The following is a 27,095-nucleotide window of genomic DNA, read 5'->3' on the forward strand; positions in this document are numbered from 1 at the left end:
AGAAATGCTGAACTATAAATAATACATTTCCAAAAGGCTTAATGAGCCATAACAAAAGACAGCTAAGTCATTTTAATGTTATATAACACGATCACACACCTAAGTTACTGAGTGAGTAATAACATTTAGTTTTAACTGTGTGCAATCTACTGAAAGTGAGGGTTTACTTTATATATATCCCTTAAAAATAGATTGTTTTGTTTATCTTATATCACGTGGATGGAAATGATTGTAGGCTACGATAAAACTTGATCTATAAAAGCCTAATATCGGACAACTCCACGGTCCTCCAGGCTCCAGCGGTCCGCGACCCGCAGTTTTGAAACCTCACAATTAACATGTGTTGACGCTGGAAGGCGGGTGTTAGTAATCCCTCAGATCCATCAAGTCGGTCATTGGACTCGGAGCGGCGCGTGTTGGTCGAGCTCGCACCGGTAAGTGATTTTGACTCAAACCTTTTCATGTGTTTTATTTAGCGCTCGTGTCTTCAACTTTTCCGTGAATGTCTCGCGAAGCCTGAGTGGGTTGTGTGTGTAAGTGAAGTGTCAAAACTATTCAACAAGTACATGTAGTCACAGAAGGACTCACTCAGACATTCAGATGTGTATTCCTAATATAGCTTGCTTGATGTGATGGGAAGTTGTGGGGTTTTGGATGTATTGAGATTGCTTTGACTGTAATTAGACCTGAGAGGATACGTTGATTAATCGACTGGTTGATTGAAATATAAATTTATTTTTGCGACACTTTGTATTTATATTGTCACGCAAAGAAATGTTGGTTCAAGCTTCTACACTGAAAAAAAAGTGGAGTGACATTTACTTAGAAAAACCTCTGTAACAATATTCCACGCAGAAATTGTAAGTAAATTTAACAACCTATATTTCAAGTAAATTCTACTTACAGTTCAGAAGTGTTTCTAACAACAGGTACACAAGTAAACTTTACTGTGCTTTCTGTTTTTGTTATTTAAGTGTACTCACTATTGCATAGTATTTTTTACTTAAATATATAAGTAATATTTACATAATATTTCTTCTTCTATTTAATTTTACTCACTATTGCATAGTATTTTTTACTTAAATATATAAGTAATATTTACATAATATTTCGTCTTCTATTTAAGTGTACTCACTATTGCATAGTATTTTTTACTTAAATATATAAGTAATATTTACATAATATTTCTTCTTCTATTTAAAAGTGTACTCACTATTGCATAGTATTTTTTACTTAAATATATAAGTAATATTTACATAATATGTATTCTACCTTTAACAGCAATACCCTGTTAAATATGGGCATACAAAACATGAAACAATGTACTCTTTAAAACAGCAACTTTATGTTTTGAAACACTGGTACCAGCCAGGACTAAGCAACAGTTTACAATGGTTTAAACATATGCAATCTGGTGCACACAGCACCTACATCGGTGCAGCTAAACAGAATGGTTAGAACACTTTTTACCGATAGTCTCAGTGAAGATGAAACATTCTTAAAACAACATTCTCTGGCTGATCCTGAGGACAGAATTCACAGTGATCTATTTCAGTACATCTCAGATAAAATGTCCAATGACATTTACAAAAGTGTCATTTTTATGGAATAGGATTAGGGCCATGCTCAAAACATTAATTATTTTAGTTTTCAAGTCAGAATTCCGACTTAAAAAAAATAAATCACATGTGGCCCTGATCATATTCAGCACATCTATACAGTACAATGACTTTGCAAGAAAACTAAGTGCAATCACTCATCCCTGACATCCCTTGCTTTTAGTGTTATAGACAGGGGTGCACATAACTGGTACGCAGGTACGCATGCGCGGCAACAATCTGAAATGCGTACCGTCACATGTGTCACAAAGCGCATTTGCGTACCGACGTACATGTGAAGCTTTTCCAGAAGGCGGTTAGATCACCGTGTCTCCGTGTGCACAGACAGGGCTGCTGTTAACGTCGGTCTGTACAGCAGCCCTGCGCTAAAACAGCTGATCACAACGTGCACACTCTGTAGCTCCGAAGCTCTGTACTCCACTACCCCCCCCCCCCCGTTGACAATCGCCAGAAGTTGGAGTACCAAACACTGACTCCAGGTACTCATCTGAGTACCTCACTGAGAAAGTTGTGTGCACCCCTGGTTATAGAGAATAATTACACAATATGAAGTTGTACAGTGGCCCTGAGAATTCAACGCACTCAAGAAAACATACAAAACACAATCAAATGAAGAAAAAATCTTCACCAATTTGACAAGTGCCTCATTGAGCTGCAAATACTCAAAGCACAACAAATGAAACTGTTTCCAGGGGAAACTAAAAAGTGCTGTGTCAAGAACCCCCTAAACAAGGTTTTGAAACATTATCTTAACAATATACAAAACATGTAGTTGTACAAAGTGGGCTCAGGCAAATCATATGAAAAAGGTCACTGTTGCTCGACACCATAAATACCAAGTATTTCCTCTGAACTGCAAGTTGAAGAAACACCTTTGCATACACTTAGGCTACAAGTTTGTTGCACAATGCATGGACTTTTGGAGACATCTTCAGGACATTTAGCTCAAGAAAGAGCTTCTGAAATACCTCAAAAGTGTATTTCATCTTCGGTGGATAACTTAAGTTCATTGCATATATGAAGCCCATGAGCAGAAGGCAAGCCTTTGACACACATCTGCAGTCATCAAGAACCTCACTTCCCTCGATGATGATGGACACATCGGCAGGGCCTTCGTGTGCTGCACTTCCACGGAGGACAACTATTTTCATGACGTGCTCAGCATAGTCCTCTGACGATTTCTTTGCTCACATCCTGTCAAAACATGTGAATTGGTGTTGAGATACACTATACTGTACATGTTTTCTTTTAAGTGACTGAATATGCAAAAGGTGATTCATTAGGTTAAAGTGCTGAACAATCAATCAAAATGTTATCGAAACTGCAATATTGCCTACAACAATTTTCAAATCGCAGCAGGTGCGATATTTGTAAAAGGAAAAATGTGTGTCAAAGTAGCATTTTAAATGTAATATTGTCGTGCTGCAGAGATGCCTACACATCATATTCTACAGTCTAAAGAAAACATTTTTGTTTGCTACAAATCCTCGCAAAAATCACACCATGATCATTTAAAAATGTTTCAATGAAAATGAGAATAATGATGATCATTTCCTGATATCGCAATTGCAATATCAGTTAAAATAATTGCAATTACATCTTTTTTTTTTAATCGTTCAGCCCTAGTATTTAACTAACTATTGATTTTATAGTTCCTTTCCTTTTGTAGATAAAGACGAGGTAAGTTATGTAGGGAATTTGTAGTCACTTTTTATTTCTTGGTTTAAAAAAGCTGCTCTGTTCCAAGCAGGAAGTAAAAGCTGGTATAGTACTGGATTCAGTTTAGCAAAAATGAGGTGGGATCGGAGGTTTAAAGGCTCAAATCTTCAATTCTACTGAAAACCAAATTATGAATCAGAATGTAAAAAAAGATCATTAGAGAAAGAATGAAAAAAAGAATGAATGGAATAAAGTAAAATGTTTGCTTTTATTTTAAATATATTAAATACCAATTTATTTCATCTAAATGTTAAACTTAATTAAAAAGACATGCCTTTTCCACATACTAGCATGAGTCACTAACCTGTAGAGATATCCATTTACAAATATTGAAGAACAGACAACATGTTTATGGATACAACAATCATCAGAACATTTACCTGGTAGTCTTTGATGAGTTCCTCTGTAGACTCTCCAAGGAACTCCATCAAGCAGCGGATGATGGCATCTCGTCTATCTTCTACATGTAGCTGTTAAAACAGACAAGTACATTATTGTAGAGAGAAAGCAAAAGATGTTGCGTAATGGTCAATTGAACCTGCTACAAAAGAAGTCACCAACTAGGTGCAAGGATGCAAAGCAGGATCAAGCTGTGCATACAAATGAGTTGATAAACATTTAACTTAAAACCAGTTACATGTTTTAGCCTGTAGTGCTTTAACAATCCTGTCCTTTTGTTAGATTCAAAGCTACATGTTTTGCACACCCATCTAGTGGAATCTGAAAAAAACACAAATTAATTCAATCTTTAAACCTCTTGAAACTAAACCATGTTACAAAAACATTTATGTCAACTTAAACTTCTAACAGTACTGAGTTGATCAACTTACTCTGCATTAGCTGTCGAAGACAAAATTGCTGAATGACTCAATTTCCCTTGGTAACCTGTGAAATATATAGAAAGTACATTATAAATTAATTATGTAAATTACAGAACTTACTGTCTTGCAATTTATTGCTTAAATATGAACACATCAATATACATTCAGAGCCATTTTTATCATGTAAAATGTTATTTAAAAAAATAATTCTATCACACATGTATACATACAACTTGTCACTGCATTCAAGGCTAATCAATACGCAAAGTAAAAATAACGTAATAATACTTTTATCCAAAATACAACCCTTCAATACAATGACAGACATCCGGTTCTTCATAACTGCTTTATCCATAGCTTCTTAACCTCCTTGTGTTTTTCAAATTTGAGTAAATGTATCACTACATTTACTCAGACAGCAGAATTTATACCTCTCTGAGCTCTGCCACACCATCTCCCTTCCTCCGCCACCCAATGCACACTAAACGCTACTTAAAGGCTGTGCTAATCTGCTATTTTTCGACAGTATTTACATTTAGCTTTGTTTGTATGGTGTTGGCTGAAGACTAAGTGTGACCACATAACTTATCGATGTGACTGAAATTTGGTCGGTAACAGATTAAGAATGTTGGTTTTGACGACTTTTTTAATTTACCTAGCCCTACACAATATACAATTATTTGTAAAGTTACCTCCATGGTCAGGTGTCTTGTCTTGCTGTTGTAACTTGATGCTGTTGTACAGTGAGAGGGCACTGTAATTTCAACAGGCTGCTGGAGGAAAACACCAACCATCAAATGAAATGTTGCCTAAGAACAAAAACAAAACTGAAAAGGGAAGGGAACAGATAAGCATGATTAGCTAACATAATGCAAGCACATCTAGTTAGCCCTATATCATTAAAGTCACTGTTACTATAGAAGACATTGCAATTAATATAAAGTAAAAAAGGATGAATATATATATATATATATATATATATGAAAGGATGAATATATATGAGACACAGAAATAGTATTGTTATCAGTGGCGGCTGGTCAATAAAGGGCGCCGACCTTTTCCTCCCTAGTGGAAAGTGTTTTGTTTTTCAAATAATGAAATAAATAAAATGAAATGTCACTAATCATCAGAATGTAACTTTAATGTACAATAATGTGTTTTAAACCGTAGGAATACATTCTCTGAGTATGGCGTTATTTTTATCTCTTGTCCTGGGTGGCAGATTACGTCACTTCCGCCGCCTAAAACCCAGGAGCTAATGGTACATTAGCAAAACAAACGCAATTTGTTTGTGTGCAAAAGGTGCACGTTCCCCTCGACTGTTTCAATTGTATTGTTTACTCTCAGTACAGCACCACTTTCCGAACAGGAAATGCACGCTAATACAAAATAAAATCGCAATGACACTTATTATATATATATATATATATATATATTTTTTTATATAAATAAATAAATAACGATATCTTGTATAGTTACACCCGCTAGACAACAGTGGCGGGTTCGACAAACAACCGTGTTGGCCGGGTGCACCGCGGCGGAGGTGGGGAGGTTCCAGCCCTGAACCTCTACCCCGCTGCGGGACCCGTGGTGGGACCAGTCAGACCGTGCGTCGTCGGCCGGCCGGGAAGGAAGAGACACGCAAAGTGGGGGAAGTCCCCCACCCCAACGCAGCACACCCTCCCGGTCATCAGAGTCTAACCCGCAGTTCGGAAGAACCAACCGCCAGAGCAGCAGAACTAGGCCGTGGGCATGGTGGGTCGCGTTTGCCATTCGATCACAGAGCGGAGAGGAGAAAAATGCAACAAAACATGTCAAAATCTGTTAATATATGGATGAGTGGGAGGGGGGGCTGGACACTGGCCGTGGGGGGACACCCGGACCGGGCAGTGTCCCAGTTAGAAGGAACCGGGTGAAATAGCCAACAAAATAAAAATGAATAGAACCGGGGAAAATGTGAAAAAAAGTGTCCGAAAATAGGCACTCGTGAGGCGGGGAGAGTCCCCTGTCAACTCCCGTTACATTCTTCCATGGTATCATTTGAGCGAAAAATGGCTTTTACGAGAACCAGGCTGGGGGGGTCAAAAGGGCTTGACCAAGGCCGACCCAAAGTGCATGGTGAGCGGACTCATCACCTCCGTGATGAGTCCTTCGGGGGGCCGGGAAAAAAACGTGTTCAGGATCGTCACTTCCTGTACTGCAGGAATCTTCAATAGCCGCGTTCACACCGGAACATCAGCCGTTAGCTGTTAGCACTCAGAGCTCACAGCTCCTCATATTTGTTCAGAAACTAGACAAAAGTGAAACAAGTACAAACCGCAGACTTGTCAAAGCATTAATTCATGGTTTTTACTAACCGGTATCAGTATGTTGTTACGGGCCGGGACAAACCAAACTGTGCTAAGTGCTGCACTGGAAAAGCGCCAACAGTGAATCCATCGAGGCAAACACACAGACACACTTACCTTTTAAATCGCGCTGTTCATATTTAATTGCAAATATAATATTCCTTGACCACTTTGTCCTTCTCTAGGCTGCAGTGAAACTGACCGCATCACGTAGCGTCGCACATACTGTTGAGTATTTCTTTTGTCGAGCTGGAGCCATGAACACCCCCCTCTCCCGAAATAAAAAACTATTCAAATTTTAAAAAGTGCGCCATAGTTTCCATTATAAACGGCGAATGTTGTCGTAGCCGACAACTTTGAAGCTTCAAATAAGCCATTAAAAAAAATATATTATATCTGATGTGTGCAACTTGCATGAAACCGGGCTAAGTTTGCTAGCACGATAATGAGCTAGTTAGCCAGCTAATGTTAGCTAACTTAGCCTTACATTTTTAATAACCAAATACTGACTTCAGTTGACAAGCTAATAGGAATGTAACAAGTTAACCAAGCACATAAACATACTCACATGACTCCACATCGATGAATATTCAAATGAAATGGTCGACCAAGCAGTCTTCAAGTTCCACTCAAATGTCAACCTTCTGAGTAGACTGTCCGTGCATGTCTGCGGGGGCAACGTGCGGGAAATACTCTCCTATGACGTCACCCACAGTTAACTTGCATTTCCCATGTACATTTTAATAGATTTAACAGGTTGTACAGTCAATACAATAATTTAGGTAATATTTACTTGGTGCTATTGTTAAAATTCACTTATCAAAATGAAGATTCAAAATTACATAGAAACACAAGTAACACATTAAATAAAAGGAGACATTTGGAGTAAAATTACTGAAATACTAATGTATTGTAGAATTTAAACATATAATCAAAGTAATATTTACAAAGCCAAAAAGTCCTTTTTTTCAGTGTAAGATGTTAAGATTTGAGACTTGTTATATAATATATCCTTTCAAATGTAATGTACTGCTAGTCTTTTGGAGGCTGGTTTGTTGGAAAACTATTTAAACATTTAAATATGTAACACTCTTTCTGGTTTAACTTCTCCCCATTCATTCACCCACTCACCTGTTGCACAAGTAGTGCCATACACACACCTGTCCGCTCAAAAAAATGACATGTAGGAAGTAAAATTACTCCTTAAGGCGACATGAAGTAGGAACTCAAATGCTACACATGTATATATATATATATATATATATATATATATATATATATATATATATATATATATATATAAAAGATAATGCAATAGTTATTGTAAGTAATAATACAACTTTATTTGTAATTCAAAGAAAATAATGTGGATTTTTCCTACTCGTATATAAATATGTGTCTACAATATAGTGTAAGGTTAGTAAATGACCTCAAAAACACAATGTGTACATTACTAAGATAACAGTTTCATTTTATGATCAAGTAGCTTGTGATGGGAATTTGCTCAGAATACTCGTTTAACAAAGAAAAAAGTAGATGAATGTATTAAAAACGATATATTGCAGCTTTAATTGTACTTATTAAAAATAGAAAATTCAATATACATATATTTCTGTATATATGTAATAAACATCACCTCGACCAGCTGCAAAATAAACTGCTGCTGAAATGTGCAGTAATAATAATCCAATAATATGAAACAGGGGTCATTCGTTTGTCCAACAAGTGCTCTGAACTTTTATGGTGAAAAATTATAAATACAGGTTAGTCGTTGTATTTCTGCTTTTAAACAAGAAATAGATGTGAGTGTTTTATAGAAAGAGAGAAAAGGTGTATACTTGTGAAGCTTGCAGTGCTCTTGTTTTGTTGACACTGTATCAAATAGATGTAGGGGAAATAAAGGAAAGTGTCACCAAGCAGTCCAGTACAATTCTACTTTAACCAACATCTCCAAAAAAGAGTTGAATCAAGATCTTTCAGTGTGGGGTTACATCAACCGAAGCGTTACAAGCTTCACAAAGATTGGATTCATTGAAGAGCTTTTACTTTAGATTTATATTATTTATATTACACCTGTCCTTGGGGATGATCCATAATAAGCCTGAACTCTCTTGAAGTTAAAATGCTAATAATCATAAAAGGTTAGACCTGATGTTTAGTCTTTATTATGATGGATGAACCAGAGAATTGTAAACACAAACACCCTTTAGACCCACCATAGGAAGTCAGATAGTCTCTTCTTGTACAAACTGCTGCATTTTGTATACTGACACATTTCCTATGTGGCAACGCCAATTTGAATAACAGCTAGGGCTCAAAACAATCCAAATGTTGTAGTGAACTACTACACAGGAAGCTTTACAAGCAAAATGATGAAATGTATCCTCTACACTGAGTCATTCTTGGACATCTGGCCCTTTCACCGGGTGAATCTTTGTCAAATTTGACATTATGTTCTCACTGTTGGATGTAAGGTAAATGTATGTAAATAGCATCTTTCAACACAAGGCGATTCAAAGTGCTTTCCAAAAATAAAGAGAGCCTTAAGATATAGTGCAGCGGAATCACAAAATATAAATTGACATTTAAAATCGTAATTTAAAAGAGGTGAGAGTTGTAGTAAAGTACATTTACTCAAGTTTTGAGTAATAATAGGTTAAGATCAGCAACAAAGTCACTTAAAATAGCTCCACCTTTAGCTGTGATAGACACATTAACGCATCAAAAATCTTGTGGGACTTTTACCTGTAACAGTATTTTTACAATTTGTTATTGGTACTATAAGTAAAATATGTGATTACTTCTCACACCACTGTATGTATTTCCTGTTCTAAGATGTTCAACATGCAGGGTGTTTGCGCTGAGAGCTTGTTGGTGGGATGGCAGACAGTGAGTGAGCAGGACTGAACCCCCAGGATATACGGGGGGGGGAGTATATGGAGTGGCCCCGGGCCGTGCTGTGGACCTGCCTACTGGGGGCCGGACTCACTCTGGGTAACATATTCCCTTTTTTTAAATCCAGAGAAAAACATGCAACTATGGAGATATTTGGGACACTGCCATAAGAACTGGAGGATGCAAATCCTTATTATTTGAGACGGGTGTTGATTCATTATGTAAATTAGATCATGTCAGCAGGCTGGAGGGTAGTTACTACCACAACTAATCATGGTGCTGTCTGTTTTTCTTGTTTTGACACGTACAATGCATCAATGGGTTGGATAAACACCGCCTACCTTTTCATCTGGTTTTAAAGATGCAGTTCATCAGTGTGTCTGGTGAAAAGAAGCTTAGCAGTTAAGCCTAATAGGAACGTTGTGACGCCAAATTGCCCCAAAAATATGAAATAGTTTAAAGAGCAGTTTACTTCTCAACATTTTAGAAATAATTACGTTTTTTATTTTGATTCTATTTCAGAAAATTATGAAAAAGACAAAAAGCGTGATACTATTAAATATTGACCATCAGGAATAAATAAAACATTACATTGTGACACAGCTACAACTGAATATTTCTAATTGTGAAATGACTCACCATCTGAACATTGTCAAAATGCAGAAATCTTTCATTAATAGAATACATTTGTTTAAAAAAGGAAAACTATATTAAAATACCCGTTCGTTAAATCGTCACGCAACCCGTGCAGTATTAGTCTTATTTACCAGTCATATGCTCACAACTTCTCAAACTCATTTGAGAGTTTTATCTGTTCACTTAGGAGTCATATGAGAGAAGAAAAAAGAACACTGGTAACACTGGAGGAATTGATTTATAAAAATAGTCATAGCGTTGGTTAATTATTCCTTCAACAGCAACAATCAAATTATAAAGAAAAACAAAGAAGTAAATGGTAGCAAATATTGACCACCAGGAGCAAAGGAAACACGTTGAAGTTAAATCAGGGTAAAAAGTATGCTCTCAAGCAACTGGTTTGTAAAGCGTAGTATGATCATGTTGTGAAATGAAGGCAATCATCTTGTACAGTCTTGTCTAAGAAGGCCTCAGGCCAAAATAGCAATGGCATTCTGTGCACAAGTATTTGACAGAATATGAATCATGTTCATCCTACGTGCCTGATTAGATGGAGATAGTTCTCCAGGGGTTTGTTTCAATAAGTTTGTGGAGGATTGAAGGGCTGCCGTTTAGCAACAGTTGGATGATGACACAGATTCACAGACACCTTATCTCTCCCAAGTTTCTCCTTCTTTTGTTTCTTTATTTGCTACCAGTTAAACCCACGTTCTCCCCGAAGGTGTTTCCTATGCCAACGTTCTCATCAATGACTTGCAGAATGTTCCCCTTAAAGACAGATTCTCTGTCTGTTACTTTAGATGAAAATAAGGAGCCACTCCCCACGCCTCTCTGAGAGATATATGGTTAAAAAGAACACAATGGTGCTCTAGGAGGAGATTCAGGTGATAAGGTGGGGGGGGGGGGTTACCTTGGTTGGTTATTGGCTAATGGTTACACAAGCCAAAAAAATCGTTGTGACATCATAAAGTGGCCAAAATCTGATCAGCTCATTTTCAGACAGGTTTTTATATAAATGGATCAGGACAAAAAGTGAGAGAATCTTTTTTCCTGAAACTTTCAGAATCTCTTTACACAGAGGGGACACATGTTTATGTATAAAAGACATGAACAAGTGGATTTTGCATAATAGGTGACCTCTTAATGTCGTTAACTCCAGCCTCTCTCCATGTCCAGCGTTGCCTCCAGCTTTCTCCGTTACGCCCCCCGAGGCGCACCCCCACGCCCCGCGGCTGCTCCGCTGTGTGTTCCTGAATCGGGCTAACGTCACCTGCCACTGGGAGGCCGGAGACAACCACACGACTCAGTACACTCTGCAAGTTCAACTGGTCTTTATGTGAGCAAAACATTCCTTAAATATGTTGGAAGTCATGATCAGCTTTTTGTTATAAAATGTTTGTTTTTATTGTCTGGGGGATACGGTTGTTTTCTAGTCAATGTGTGACTTTAATGGGATAGGATTATTCAGTCAGACGAGGAGAGACTGGTTTTCTGATGAAAGATTATTTATTGAGATGATATAAATATAAATATTATTTGACGACCCCATTTGAGGACCCCATTGTGATATCATGTATCTGGGTAGAATAGGAAGAATTTGTTCTTGAACTGTCTCTCAATTCTTTTCCCCAATTTGTCAGCAACACACTTTTCATCCTAACCTTTCTTAATTTTTTTTATGACCTATCATTTAGTTATGTTTTTTCTAAAGAGTGTTTAATTCATTATCATCAGTAACATGTGCGACAGTGGATGCAGATACCACAGAAAAAATGACAAACAAATTACATTTTTTAACATTTTACTTGATAAACCGCTTCCATTTTACATTTCTACAGCCTGTCAAGATTAAACGTCTGAAACGAGCGTTTTTTAAACTGAGTGGCTGGTAAACAGGAAACACATAGTATCTGATAGTGTCTCAGATGTACCTTTGATATCAGACAGGATCTGTCTATGCTGTACTTGGAAATCCTTTCCACTAAATTAATCTGATTGCTTCATCGTAATGTACCCTAAAAGCCCAACTCACCTATCACCTATTATGCAGATAGCTTAACTACTCTTCCTTCCAACCTGTACCTTCTAACCCAACATTTATTTTTCTGCCTGCAGTTCGACACAGGGCATCCTCTCATCAGACTGCACAACAGATTCCTTCCTCCGGCTGTAAGACTCCTCAACTCATCCTCCGTACTCCTGCTTAATATTAGTTTTTTGTTGTTTAGCATCATGGACTAAAACTTAAAGGGGCCATATTAAGTTTTGGGGGGGGGGGGTCCCCTTTTCTGTAGTGTGTTATATAGGTTTTTGTGCACATGAGAGGACTGCCAAGGCTACAATCCCAAAGTTCTTTCCAGTGGGAGTTTCTCCCTTTCTAAAATAATTAATGAATTAATAAATACAATTCAAGTCTTTAGTTTGCGTTCAATAGTATGAACCCCCTCTGCCGCCGTCAGTTCTCTTGGGAGGCTGTTCCACATTCAGGGGCCGTAATAATTCCGTACGAGGGTCTTTGTTTTGAACTTGAGGCATGATTAAGGCCCGCACCAGAAGACCTGAGGGTTCTATAGGGTTCATAAGAAAAGCAAATTTGATTTAGTTTGTGTCTGCATTTTAGCTTGTTATTATTCTGTCTGTTACATGCGAAGGCCTCAGTTTATAATCTGCTTTGAATCTCACATTGGTGTGACTGTTGGTATGCTGCACTGAGATGATAAGAATCACACAGCGTCCACATCAACTCTTCAGCTTTTTTTTGGTGCCAAAGTGAATGTTGCAACATTTCAGATGGTATTGAGTGGGAGACATGTGTGTGTGAGCAGTATTGTGATGTGTGCAAGGTAATGTGTGTGTGACTGACAGGGCTTGTGGTTTTGTGCCTGTTTGTGTGTCTGCTTGTTGACTTGAGGACTCGGATGAACCTTGTTTTTAAAATGCTTCTGTTTGTGTTAATGGGTATGTATTTCTATTTGTATGTGCATTTGGGGAAGCACAGACCACCAAACAGCTCTGACAAAAAGTTCACCTGCATCACGCCTAACACCCGCTGCACGGCGGCGTTAGAAAGTACTGACGTGAGGAACTGCTTCTGCATCAGCATCACAGCACACGGCCCCAAACATAACATCACGTCCCGACCCCGCTGTCAGTTAGGCAGGACTGAAGGTGAGGCCCTTGTACTTCTTTCTACTAACTATGTTATTTTTCCTCTTTTCCATCTCACTGATTTCTCCCTTTCTTTCTCAGTGATGTTGCCTCCAGCGGATTTGACAAGCACAAAGTCAGTCGGCGGAAGTCCTCGGTGTCTGACTGTAACCTGGAGACGCACCTTGTCCGTGTTTCCTGTGGCTCCCTCTGAAATCAAAGCGGGAAAACTGAACTCCCAGATAGAGTTCAACTTCACAGCACAGGGGCAGGTCTGACACTCCCAAATACACACAAAACAAAATGACACTTGCATAAAGGAACACATTCAGCAATAAAGTTAAGGGGCAGGGTGTAGATTTTTTTCAGAAATGGAAACATGTTGCTCAAAGTCGAGACCAAATTTACAATATCTAGATACCATGGCAGAGTGTGGGAGAGAAACTCAGCCTTTGCAAAACCCTATATAACACGGTGGGCCTCTCCGCTCACACGGGGTTCAATGAGGGACGGAAAGAGCAGGGTTTGGGTGTAACACAGGGGTTTATTGTTAAACATACACAAAACACGTTGCCCGTGCGGGATCCTTCACAGGTCCTTTGGCGTCCTTCTAGGATCCAGCTTACTGCAAGACAGACCAGAACCAGGTTACCACATGCTTTTATTCAGTGACTGATTACCTGATTCTGATCAGCTGTCTGGCCTCCGGCCGAGCCACTCCCTTCACTCCAGCAGCCGGCGCCCTAACCACACCCCGCTGCCACAAACACACTACAGGAAAGGGAAACCCCCAACAAAGAACAATAGGGCCCCTTTAAATGTTTTGGGATAGATCCAAAGGATGTCCCAACAAATCTAAGAAACTGGGACAAAATGTAAAAACCTGTTAGGCTTCCTTGCCTGGTTAGTTAAAACACTGTTAAGCTGTTTTATTAATAAAGTTAAGTAGTACTGTTTTAAAATAAAGACTAATTTAAGGAAAGACTAAATGTGAAGCTTCCTCTAACGCGCACCTTACTTTTCCGTATTATTTATCATATCCTCCAGAGACCCACCCATTCATTTTTGTCCTCTGTGGAGCATCTTTGCTTCAAGATGTGGTTTTTGGTCCATTACTTTGAGGTTATACATGCCACAGCATTAAGTCCAATTGTACTCCACACAGGACATCCTGGGCTTTCCAAACATATGACATATGTGGGGGTGTGGCTTTGAAAAAGATAATTTCATTGTATTTCAAAATGGCGTCCATCAACACAAGCACTGTTTATAGAAAGAGAAATGGTAAGTTTGTAATTTTGTAATTACCAGTGTTTTGTGAGTTCAATATTTTTAATTAATTATAGTAAGGGAACATCTTAGGAGTTAGTGTAGTGAGTTTTCAGAGCAGTGTAATACTTATTTGATCTAAAACTACATGTTTTTATGAATGTCCTCTGAGGAGGACATGGGGATTTGCTAACTTTTTATTTCCCCCATTTTACACAACACAAATGGAGTCCACTATGGGCCAAAACGAACACTTAGGTTTCTGTAGGGTTCATGGCAGACGGATGCAGTGGGAAAGCATACATCAAGTGCCTCAAGTGTCAGATGTATCTCTGCATTTCAAAAAAGGATGGAGTACTACAAATGAGGGCTCAATATGTGTTGCATTGAGTTGTTGTGCTCTAAAGTTGTCTAAATGTACTTGTATGTTAATGTTGTTTGTATACTATGCTTCACATAACTAACACCCAATGTCCTCTACAAAGGACACACAATAAAACAAAAATAAAAATATATATTTTTAGTTTTTGTTAGTCATAATGTTTATACCTCCCTAAAGACTTGTGTGATCAAAAATAAAAGGAAATTTGAAACCTTTTTCTTTCTGGGTCTCAGGAGGCTATACAGATCCATCCTCAGGTCCAAAATGTGACGGTGACAGGTGACAGCGTCTGTTATGAAGTTTGTATCTTCAGGCCGGACACTTTGTACAACATCCGGCTCCGTCATCGCTTCAGGGGCCCAGAGAGTCCCTGGAGCCCGTGGAGCAACACCTGCCAGGGGAGGACAGGAGAGGACGGTGAGCGGAAACTGACTTTACAAAATGGTGTACCGTGTGTTGAAACTCTTTATCGCTGTAGCTCCTACTCTATAAGAAAGCCAGTAGAGGATATTACGATGAAATAGTTAGGGTTGAAACTACAGCTATGCTTGCAGCTCTGCGGTTAAAGGTCAGCATGCTAATTATGTACTCATTGGCTGATGGTAATGTCATGTTTCTCAGGTATTTGGCCATAAAACCAAGTATTTGACAAATGGAAAATCTGCCCAGATATAATGGCAGGAAAGTAAATTCATGGATGTGTGCCATGTTTTTAAGGCAATTAATCCAGCACACTTACTTATTAATCCAAAATTGTATTGGCTACATTTTAAAGTATTTTTAACCTTACTAAAATCCAAGTAAGGTTGGATGCCACAAATGTTTTAACTACTATCCAAATGTAGTTGAAACTTTTGTGGCATTCCCTCTTTCCTCATTGATGCTGTCTTTTTAATAGCTTTTTGTCTACGTGATGTGTGAATACTAAGTCCTCTTTAATCCGTCCCAAAGAGACATTCCCCATGAAGCCACAAATGTCACATCCTGTTGATGCTACGTTTAGGACTTCTCCTCTGGACACCATGGGTGTTTCTCAATGTCGAGTAAAGCTGCTCCAGAGCCACTATTTCAAGCATACTACGTCATCGAGTGCCGCCGAAGGACTGTTCCAATGTCCAGGATACTTGGAATTCTACCGAGCCCGGCGTACTTCGTAGCGAGAAATTTCGAGGCTGCACATGTGTAGACTCCGCAGTCTTAAAATCCCCCAAATCTGTGGCAGAAAATGTAAGGCGGGGCCTCTCATATGACGCACACCTGCACACTTGCTCGCCTGTTCCACTCTTCGTTTTCCGAATGCCAGGAAATATTCTTGCCTCGCTTCTGAAGCAAGACGCTCGGCAGACATGTGCTACCAAGCAAGCATACTCGTCATTGAGAAACACCCCATGACTGTCTAGAAAAGCCTGTGCCAAGCCATTCAGTGAATGTTGGCACTAGAGGAAGTCCTCACATCAGCAATGTGCATAGTCATCAATTTTCTGTGGAACTGCAGGGTGGGGTCCAGAACAATATAATATCTGAACTTGTCTGAACTTGCTGTTATCTCTTGACACGTTCTACTGTACCTTAACTTATAGTCCCCTTCTTCCATTTACCAGCTCCATCTGCAGCACCAGCCTTCTGGAGGCAAGTGAGACAGACAGACAAGGAGGGTTGGAGGCTCATCACACTGCTCTGGAAGGTGTGTGTGTGTGTGTGTGTGTGTGTGTGTGTGTGTGTGTGTGTGTGTGTGTGTGTGTGTGTGTGTGTGTGTGTGTGTGTGTGTGTGTGTGTGTGTGTGGGTGTGTGTGTGTGTGGTGTGTGTGTGTGTGTGTGTGTGTGTGTGTGTGTGTGTGTGTGTGTGTGTGTGTGTGTGTGTGTGTGTGTGTGTGTGTGTGTGTGTGTGTGTGTGTGTGTGTGGTGTGTGTGTGTGGTGTGTGTGTGTGTGTGTGTGTGTGTGTGTGTGTGTGTGTGTGTGTGTGTGTGTGTGTGTGTGTGTGTGTGTTGTGTGTGGTGTGTGTGTGTGTGTGTGTGTGTGTGTGTGTGTGTGTACATTTGCATCATGACTGACTCCTTTCATTGCTTTGAGCTTTAGCGTTTTTCGTTTTAATAACTTTCGGATCTGATTAGTTTTTAATCACCATCACTACATCTCCTCAATGCCAGCCCCTAATTTGTTTTCTATCTGAAACTACCTTTTTATTGCGTTATAGTCTGATTCAACCAAACTGAAATAGCTGGAGAAAGAGGGAATTTAATTTCATACAATCTCTGTTTATATATAAGGATATTCTGATTAAACCTCCATCATCTCACAGCTGCTCACATGTTCTTCTTGCTTGTTGTTTTCTCTCATGGTTTACAGCCTTTGCCTCACTCTCTAGCAAATGGCAGAGTCCTTTTCTACAACGTGACGTGTCAGACAGAGGGCTCTCACGTCCTGAATGATCACAGGAGCTGCAGAGATTTGCACCTTACGAGTACTTCCTGTAGCTTGCTCCTTCCTGCTGGACGGTGCTCCTGCGCCCTGACGGCCTCCACCTCGGCAGGGGCCTCGTCTGAAGCCCGGATATGGTTCAGTGGAGCCTCTGATACAGGTGGGGTCGCACTATATCAACCATGGGTCAGAAATCAAGGTGTAGACATGGATACTTCATCACCTGAGACTCTTAACACTCTTGTTGACACTTTGGTCAAATGTATTAGTAAATGGACTGCCTTTTTTATATAGCGCTATTTCATTCTTTACAACCCCTCAAAGTGCTTTTATTAAAGGTCACCTATTATGCAAAATCCACTTTTTCATGTCTTTTATACATAAACATGTGTCCCCTCTGTGTAAAGAGATTCGGAAACTTTCAGGAAAAAACATTCTTTCTCTTTTTGTCCTGATCCATTTATATAAAAACCTGTCTGAAAATGAGCTGATCAGATTTTGGCCACTTTATGATGTCAGAACGATTTTCTGGCTTGTGAAACCATTAGCCAATCACCAACCAAGGTAACCCCCCCCCCCCCACACCTTATCACCTGAGCACCATTGTGTTCTTTTTAACCAAATATCTCTCAGAGGGGCGTGGGGAGTGGCTCCTTATTTTCATCTAAAGTAACAGACAGAGAATCAGCACTTTTGAAACAGGGCTGAAACGGAGGGGTTTATGGGATGCTGCAATGATCTGTTTGGTGTTTGGAGCCAAACACTTCAGAGGCATGTTTGTATATATCTGAGACCTATAATATATTGATGAAAAACAGTATAATAGGGGACCTTTAAGTCAGGATTCACCTATTTACATTGGGTTATGTATTTAGTCCAAGAATACATTGACATGCTGATTATAGTGGCCACAAGAATACTTTGTTACTTTGATACATTTAAATAGGTATGCTTGCTTCAAGATGGGAGTCAAAAGGAGGAAAATCCATTACAAAATCCCATAAAAAGTATTTTTTCCACTTTGTCACCAGAATAGTTTCAGTGCTACTTTGCATAGATTTCCAAGTCTCTAGAACTCTACTGGAAAGATGCATACTTTCTTCCATTGGGATTAATAGAAAAAATACTGAAATCAGAATATTAAACCTCTTAACGTTCATTTTTTACAGTTTATAATGCCTTTTTCATTTTCTTTCTTATTTCTCTTCAGATCCAGCAGCCCCGAGCCAATTCACTGTAAGTCCCCTAAATGACAGTGGATTGGATGTTCGTTGGACGGCTCCAGTGGATCCGTCCATGAATGGCTTTGTGTTGGAGTGGTTTGCAGTCAGAGAGAAAAACAGCAGCGTCCTACACTGGGAACTGCTGAATCGCTCCTTTACACAGCGGGTCATCACAGGTAATCCAACAATACCTCCAACAGTTAAACGAGTAAAACATGACACGCCTTTATTTAGACTTTTTGGAGGGATACATCTTAGAATCTATGATTGCCAACTGATTAGTTATTTCCTCTCTGTGTTGCTTTAGAGGGAGTGAAGCCCATGGAGTGTTACGCTGTCTCTGTCAGAGCGCTGTATGGGGAACGAGGGGCGAGACAGAACAGGACCGCTCACGTTTATACTCGCCAAGGAGGTACGTGATCTACAGGAAATTATTTTTTATCTCATTCCAAGCTGTACAAATAGATTCAGACCAGGACCGCACCATTTCCTTTGAAGGTGAAGGTACCTAGGAAGAGACATGAAATAATAAAAGAGTAAGCACTGTAAGCATACCTGTACCGACTACCAAGGGAAAGGTCAGAGAATTTAAATGAATGTCTGTATTCATGTATCATTTGCCAAGACTTAGAAGGAAAGGGATAATGTATGTATGTGTATGTGAGCAATAACGTGTAGATTCGAGTGAACTGTAAACTGAGGCAGGTGTGCTTTGTATGTACATCTCCATTTATGTTATATATTTGTGGAATAAATACAAAGTTATAAAAAAAAAAGTAAGCAGACATTAGTAATTCAATAAAAACAAAGACAAATAAGTAGTGCACAACCATGGCTAAAAAATGAGTAGCAGCAATTTAAGTAAACTAAGTGTCATAAATACAGCAGCATTGAAGTATTGTGACCTTAAAATAATATAGGTTTGTAAATAAACCTATTTTAAATCAAGGCATACTATTGTTCTTCTTAATAATTTAACATCAATACTTGATGATAAAAAGTTGCCTCTAAATGAGAGATTGATTAGGGCTTAGTGTTCCAATATATTAGCTGATCACCTAATACTGCTGCTGGTTTAAAAAAGCATCGAATGGTTTAGGGCCAAAATACATTTCGGATCTCCTGCTAAATTATGAACCATCCAGAACTGTCAGGTCTTCTGGGACGGAGAACGGAACACGGAGAAGCAGCGTTCAGTTATTATGCTCCAAATATCTGGAACAAACTACCAGAAACATGCAGGTCCGCTGCAACTTTTACTATTTTTAAATCCAGGCTGAAGACTTTTCTTTTTGCCGCTGCTTTTAATTGAACTAATCATATCTTACACTGCACTGTAACTTTTATTCATGTATTTTATACCTGTGTTTTTCACGTGTTATGTTTATCTTTGCTTTTGAATGACTGTTTTTATAATGGGTTTCAGCTGCACGATTTCTTAACGTCTTTCATTTTTGTAAAGCACTTTGAATTGCCTTGTGTTGAAAGGTGCTATAATATTAAACTTGCCTTGCCTTAATGTTGTGCAATGAGGTGGTTATGAGGTGATTCAATTAGAGCTCGACATCTGTTGATTCTTTATCTAATGGTCCCAGTCATGAATTGTTTGATTCAATAAGAACATCTGCGAGATGTCAAACATGACAATTTAACTTCAGAGGAAGAAAACAAAAACAAGGAACAAATGGTTTCAAATGAATTCCAGCTGGGGTTTAACTTTAATTGTATTGGTTTCCGCCTCTGCTGCAATTGTGATCACAAAGAAAACATCACAAAGATCCTGAGCATAACATCTTGTTTGTTAGAAAACAATAAAACTGTTGTTTAATTGTAAGCCGATATTGTCAGATCAGACAATATCCTCACAGCCGGTTGATGCAATACCATACAGAGTTGGGAGGGTAACTTACAAAATGTAATCCTTTACAATTATTAGTTAACGGTGTAAAAATGTAATCAGTACCCTGATCTGAGGATCACAATATAAAAGTAATGTAACCTGATTACTTCTGTTACTTTTGGATTAGCTGAATATCAAATGCAATGCAAGTGATTGCCAAAGGGAAATAAATATCAAGTGTAAATGTAAGAAGAGAAGAATCTCAATTTAAAAACCTGCCTTTCATTAAGCATAATTAGGTAGTAGTCTATAAACAATCCCAAAAATAAACCAGTGAAACTGTAAGGGACAGTTACCTTTTTGTGTAACCTAATTATCCCTCTACATGTAATCTGTTACTCCCCAAGCCTGTAACCACATCAGTTGTTGCCAGAGGTGGAAGAAGTACTCAGATCTTGTACTTGAGTAAAAGTAGAAGTACCAGAGTGTAGGAATACTCTGTTACAAGTACAAGTCCTGCATTCAAAGTCTTACTCAGTTAAAAGAACAAAAGTATTATCATCAAAATATAATTAAAGTAGCAAAAGTAAAAGTAGTCATTATGCAGAATGTCCCATTTCAGATGAATACATATTGTATGTTTTGATTATAATTATTGATGTGTTTATCAAAGCTGGTAAAGGTGCAGCTAGTTTTAATTACTTTGTATACTGCAGGGTAGCTTGTGAACTTACTCCAGGTGGAACTCTTAATTTTTTTGTTGATTATATTTCACATTTGTAATCCAAATCTGCAAAGTACATGATTTACCTCTGAATTGTAGTGGAGTAGAAATACAAAGTAGCACAACATTGAAATACTCAAGTACAAGTACCTGAAAATTGTACTTAAGAGAATGTACTTAGTTACTTTACAGACAGGGATCCAGTCTTATTCTCACTACATTGAGATTGTTGATTGTTGTTATTTTATTAATGTCTAAATGTGTGCATAATAAATGTATCGGTTGATTGTGTATATATATAGGTATATACATATTTTTTAATATATCTTTGTTATTGTATTCGGGATTGTGGGAAACGATATTTCGATCTCTCTGTCTGTACACACAAACTGAAAGATTGACAATAAAGTTGACTTTGCCTTTGACTGACTTTGACATGTCCTGTGTCTCTTGTCCCTCTCTGTAGCGCCCTCAGCTGGTCCTAAAGTGTCGGTACAGAAGATCTCCGGCAGCAAAGTGGATCTCACGTGGATCCCTGTTCCTGTGGAGCTGCTCCACGGTTTCATCCGCAACTTCACAATCTTCTACATCACACCAGACCACTCAACTGAGAGTGAGTGACACACACACATTTAAAGTTAACGCAGGCCTGCACTTTACACATGTATGAATACAGTTGAGTGTAAAAGGAAACACTTTACTCTAACAGGCCTGTTGAAAGGGTTTGTGAGTAGGATGATTACACACTCAATGGCTCACACTCTTTTTTGTCAGTGATCTTATTTCTTTACACTTCAATTGTAGTTCTTTAGGATTAAGTATGTAGTTTGTGTCCTTTCCATTTGCAGTTGACTTGAAAGATAGATCACCATTAAGTTGACTGTTAACACATGTGTATTGTTATGTTTGTGATGCATTCAGTGCATCATTTTAATCCTATAATACATCTCCCATTATTCTCAATACTAATCTCAATCTAATATCCAATTTCCAGCTTTAAGAATAGAAACAGAAAAGTTACAGATGATATGACACATGTTTCTAAACACAATGATATAGACTACATGTAACCTGTCAAATGTTTTAAGATTATAGATATTATTCTTATTTTTGTGTCCTTGTGAGGGTAATTGAACTTTGTTTATAGATATCAAATTTCATTATATGTTGTCACATGCTCTTTCTTTTCTTTTTAAATCAGGAGTGACTGTGCCTGGTCAGGCTCTCGGGTACACTCTGGAGGATCTGTCACCGGGGAACTACGACATCTTCATGCAGGCCAACACCGACGCTGGAGCCGGAGCAGCTGGACCCAAAGCTAGAGTACACATTGGTGATTACCACACACACACACACACACACACACACACACACAAACACACACACACACACACACAACATCACCGTATCCTCAAAATAAGAGAACACACATTGCTACTGTATATCGTTAACTGTGTGTGTTTGTGTGTGAAGGCTCAGAGGAAGTCTCCATAGTGCTGTATGTCGTCCTGCCTCTCATCCTGACTTCACTGGCGCTGGTGTTGATGGCCTGCCTGGCCCAGAGCAAGAAGTAAGATCTCGACACAAACACATACCCAGAGGTGGGAAGTAATGGAGTACAAATACTTCGTTGCTGTACTTAAGTACATTTTCCTGGTATCAGTACTTTACTCCACTACTTATTTTTCTGACGACTTTTTACTTTGACTTCTTACATTTTCAAAACAGGCTGGTTACTTTAGTTTTAATCTGTGTTTGGTTGCGTGATCATTATTATTTAGAGTCATTGCGTTTGATCTTAACACGATCCGTGTATCCATCATTACCTGACCAATGAAAACGTTGTCATTTTGCCGTTGTTCAGCATGGAAACATTCATTAGCTAACGATGACATGATTATTCTATTAATATAAAGGCAGGTCAGTTACTTTTTAAAACAGTTGGTAGTTATGGGTACTTTTTACTTAATTACATTTCAAAGCCCATACTTCTTTACTTTTACTTGAGTAAAGAAGTTTAGTCAGTACTTCTACTTTTACCAGAGTATTTTTAAACACGAGTATCTGTACTTCTACTTGATTAAAGGATGTGCGTACTTTTGCCATCTCTGCACATTCCTACTCCAAGTTCAGTGTCACACTTTTACTGGTTGGCCTACTTTGAATATTTGTTCATCATTTCCGGTAATTATTTGGTTGATTCTGTAACGTTTATCCTAACAAATAACCTTGCAGGGTGAAACAGAAGCTGTGTCGAGACATCCCCAACCCTTCCAAAAGCAGCTTGGCCCGCTGGAGCCCCAAAATTAATTTTGAGGTAAACTATAAACCCTCTCCTATCAACTGTCTGCTAAATCCTAACACACTATCAATGGTGGACTTTTACTCTAGACATTTACCCAGAAACATTTTCGAGGAACTTGTACTATACTTAACAATAATAATAATAATAATAATAATAATAATAATAATAATAATAATAATAATAATAATAATAATAATAATAATAATAATAATAATAATAATAATAATGCAGTTTATTTAGCGCCTTTCAAGGCTCTCAAGGTCGCCGAACGAAATACAAAAACACAAAACGAAACACCAGCAGAAAAACAGGACAATATAATCAATAAGAACAGAGTGTCATGTGATCAGGGGTGGATATGCCAGTGGGAAAAGATATGTTTTGAGACGTGATTTGAAATGGAGAGAGATTTCTGTAATGCAATTTCAAGTTAGTTATAGTTTGACATCAGGATTTTTACTTGTAGCAGAGTATTTCTACACTGTGGAATAACTCATTTACATAAGTATAATATTAATACTTTGTCCACTGCTGCATACTGTAGGCCCACACATTAAGAACTGCTTACCCACCACACTGACATAGTTGGAGACTAGTTGTCCAACAAAGTGGATAATTTAGCAGCTGACGAGCCACATATTTCACTCAGAATTTGGTAGAGACCAAAACACGAGGTAAAACAGAGTGCATTGAAGTCACTAGATGGCCAGAAGCAAATTTCGAAATTAATAACAATCTTTTCTCTGTAAGTACTGGATGTGTAAATATGCAAACATGTTTGCAATATCAACTTAAAAGGTACGATAATAAATAAAAAAAACTGTAATGTTGTGTCACTTGATTGTGCTGCTCCCTGCTTATTGCAGGTTTAACGAGCAGAAAGTTAAAAACTGTTAACCCCCAAAAAATCCTTTTGTCTCTTCACCTCAGAGTATTAAGCGGCCTACGATGGCGGAAAAGGCTGAAATCTTATACTCTGAAGTTATTTTGCTGGATGAATGTGAGCTACAGAGCCCGGACACAGATCAGGACTTCGACTATCAAAAAAGTCTCCAAACGTATTTCTGTCACCGCAACTCTTCGCTGCCAGTTTCAGGAGCTCCGACACCTGGAAACACCAGAAAATCTGAGAATGACTGTATCAAAAGCCCAACTAGAGCCAGGACGACCTCTGACACTGATATATCCTCCATCTACGCCAAAGTCGTCTTCCCTGAGATGCTCCAAAGTGTCCCTTCACCCCTCACATATCTCCAATCCAACACCTGGCAGCACAGCTCTGTCAGCGTTACTGACGTTAAGCGGCAGCTAGGTGGAGACAGTGAACCGTCTGTGAGCTCCAGGAGATCTGAGTCCCCTCCATACCAAACAGATGAGCTGAAAAACGTCCCTCTTCACAAACATCAGAGCCCTGTCTCCTCTCAATCCTTCTCAGCCCAGGGCACAGCACCCAGACACCCTTCTTCTCAAAGTCTGTATAAGTCTGTCCCCTCGCTCCAGGCCTGCCCTCATCTCGATGACATTTTGAGTGTGTCGGGATCACCTTCTTCCCACTCTATTTTTGTCGATTTCTCCTACCTCCCTGCAGTGTGACCCATCTCCCCTGCTGTTTGATTTAATTAAAGGGAAATACAACTTTAATTGTTTGATCACAGTGTCAATTGATAATATGTACAACCCCATTGACTTCTTATAAAACATTTCTTTGCATCGAGAGTGAATCAACATTTTTAAATGCTCAGTATTATGAATGTAGAAATAACTGAGAAGACTGGATTTTGGATTAGTTTTTAAATTCAAATAAGGGAGCTAAGTATTGTGATTTTTGCACCCTCCCCAATGTAAAGTAATGGTGTACATTTATTGCAAACATACTCCTGCTTTCTTGCCAAATAATAGGTTCCACAGGTAAAAAATGTAGTATGAACTGTGAAACAAAGACGTTTGTAAAAACAATCATTTGTGGTACAATAGGTATTTTTTTATTTACCTTTGGACAGAGGCTGGCTGTTTTCCCTGCTTCCTCCCTGTCTTGATGCTAAGCTAATTGTCTGTAGAAATTGTATAGTCATGACTTGACGTCAAAATACTATTTTAATTACAGTCGCGCTGTATGAGTAAGACATGACAAAACATGAAAAGAATCAAAGTTTTATTTGTAAATGACTTGTGATACTTTTAGTTTGATCCACTGTGAAGGTTGTATAATGTGTTGTGGACATTGTGCTACCAGAGACTGCTGATTCCTATACTGGACAGTTTGTTTGAGACATACTTTGAATACTGAGAAATGTAAATAAGAAGAATGCTGCTTGCACGCAACAACATCTTCTGTAAATACTGTTTACACGGATGTTTGAGAAGGCCTGTTTTAACTTTTCGTGCTAGTATGCAGCGAAACCCAATAGGACCCACTGTGACACAGGTGTCACATGACATTTAAATGTTATGGAAAGTTCCTCATACAGCTTTAGCCTTGTTTCTATCTGATGAATTCCCTAAGTGACACGCACTGAACAGTCTGGTGGGTCATGGGCCAGGTCATGTGATTTTGTGTTCCCATAACAACATGTCCAAGATGTCCATGTTTCAGACTAACACATGTGACAGAACTAGCTACATTTCGAAAGCTTTTTATTTTTCTTGCTAAAGGTAAAATTCAAGCCATTTAAGAATTAAAATACTTACATAACATGTCCTTTATTACATTTAACCTGTTGTGGAAACATTTCTTGATCAAATTGATATGAAGCAAATTAGATAAATATCGCTGTGACACTGGTGTCACATCGGGACTTTAACCCTAAACTTTCGCAGTAAACCCGGAGTGACATATATGCACAATTAGAAATATGATTATGATCTGCTCAGTTAAAGGACAGGCGTCATGGCCATTTCCACTGATCATAATTACATTGTTGAGGTATACTAAAATAGATTTATACTGTGCAATTGTGTATTCAGCAGTATTCACTCTCTCCACTAAACGGCTCGTTGGAGCTCTTGCCCCCCCCTCTCCCTGTGAGCCTAGTGTGCTCCGATTGGTCAGCTCGGCCACTCTGTTCTGATTAGTCAACCACCAGAGAGGCTCCGCCCATGTCTAACAGTGCTTTTTTTCGGCTCGATCTGAGCGGAACATCAGTCTTATAATGGCGTCGGTACAGCCGTATATTTTATACGCTAACTAACCGAACTGTACCTACAACTGTTGTTATAGAAGAGTAAGTTATTTTTACCTGTAATAAACTACTACTGTTTGATGAGAAATCAAATCATGGTTTGCTATATATCAGCGGTTTTCAAAGTGTGAGGCGCGCCTCCCTGGGGGGGCGCCAGAGAGCTTCAGGGGAGGCGCAGCATGAGAAAAAAAAGTAACGAGAACAAGATGAGTAAAGTGTCACTTGCACACTTTTGGCTGTCTGTGGAGACCGAGTTCCCCCACCTCGCCAAAAAGGTTGTAAAAGTGCTCATACCCTTCACCTCCACCTACCGGTGTGAGTGCGGGTTTTCCGCATTGACTTTGATCAAAAGCAAGTACCGGTCAAGGCTGCAGCCAGAGGCTGATCTGCGTTTATTCCTGTCTACATTGCATCCCCGCCAGAGTCCTGCACGGGTCTGATTTTCAAGACCCGCTCACGCCCCGCACCTGCAACGTGCAATACCGAACCCGCCCCGCCACCCGCACATATTGCCAATTAGTTCCGCAAACCGACCCGACCCGTCGGCACAAGATCCGCAAACCGACCCG

General features: G+C 39.0%; 1 protein-coding gene and 1 long non-coding RNA gene across 4 annotated transcripts; one reads left to right on the plus strand and one right to left on the minus strand.

Moving 5' to 3' along the window:
- The first annotated feature begins 274 nt into the window (after positions 1-274).
- Positions 275-26,041, plus strand: LOC117476801 (interleukin-6 receptor subunit beta). 2 transcript variants are annotated; one of them, XM_034123555.1, is made up of 16 exons: positions 276-434; positions 9,343-9,501; positions 11,215-11,374; positions 12,154-12,207; positions 13,037-13,206; positions 13,288-13,457; positions 15,070-15,253; positions 16,438-16,520; positions 17,184-17,415; positions 18,466-18,654; positions 18,786-18,890; positions 21,509-21,655; positions 22,244-22,375; positions 22,516-22,612; positions 23,278-23,359; positions 24,278-26,041. In XM_034123555.1, the coding sequence occupies exons 2-16, from the start codon at positions 9,444-9,446 to the stop codon at positions 24,938-24,940; spliced, it is 2,526 nt and encodes an 841-aa protein (XP_033979446.1). In that variant the 5' UTR covers positions 276-434; positions 9,343-9,443; the 3' UTR covers positions 24,941-26,041. The 2 variants fall into 2 exon arrangements, with proteins under 2 accessions (XP_033979455.1, XP_033979446.1); XM_034123564.1 differs by lacking the exon at positions 18,786-18,890 and having other exon boundaries at positions 275-434.
- Positions 2,067-7,469, minus strand: LOC117476811. Of its 2 annotated transcripts, XR_004555284.1 has the most exons (6): positions 7,076-7,469; positions 4,852-4,986; positions 4,169-4,223; positions 3,976-4,058; positions 3,719-3,808; positions 2,067-2,813 (listed from the first exon to the last, which is right to left on the minus strand). It is a non-coding gene; the product is annotated as an uncharacterized LOC117476811 (long non-coding RNA). The 2 variants fall into 2 exon arrangements; XR_004555285.1 differs by lacking the exon at positions 3,976-4,058.
- Positions 26,042-27,095: the final 1,054 nt, after the last annotated feature.

This window comes from Trematomus bernacchii, unplaced genomic scaffold (assembly GCF_902827165.1).
Source record: "Trematomus bernacchii unplaced genomic scaffold, fTreBer1.1, whole genome shotgun sequence".
NCBI lineage: Eukaryota > Metazoa > Chordata > Actinopteri > Perciformes > Nototheniidae > Trematomus > Trematomus bernacchii.

Bases quoted from the DNA above. Each gene is read 5' to 3' on its own strand.
- LOC117476801 (XM_034123555.1), top strand. From the start codon at position 9,444: ATGGAGTGGCCCCGGGCCGTGCTGTGGACCTGCCTACTGGGGGCCGGA. The intron at 13,207-13,287 runs GTGAGGCCCTTG...TTTCTTTCTCAG, and splicing joins TCAGTTAGGCAGGACTGAAG to TGATGTTGCCTCCAGCGGAT. The intron at 18,655-18,785 runs GTAATCCAACAA...GTGTTGCTTTAG, and splicing joins TACACAGCGGGTCATCACAG to AGGGAGTGAAGCCCATGGAG.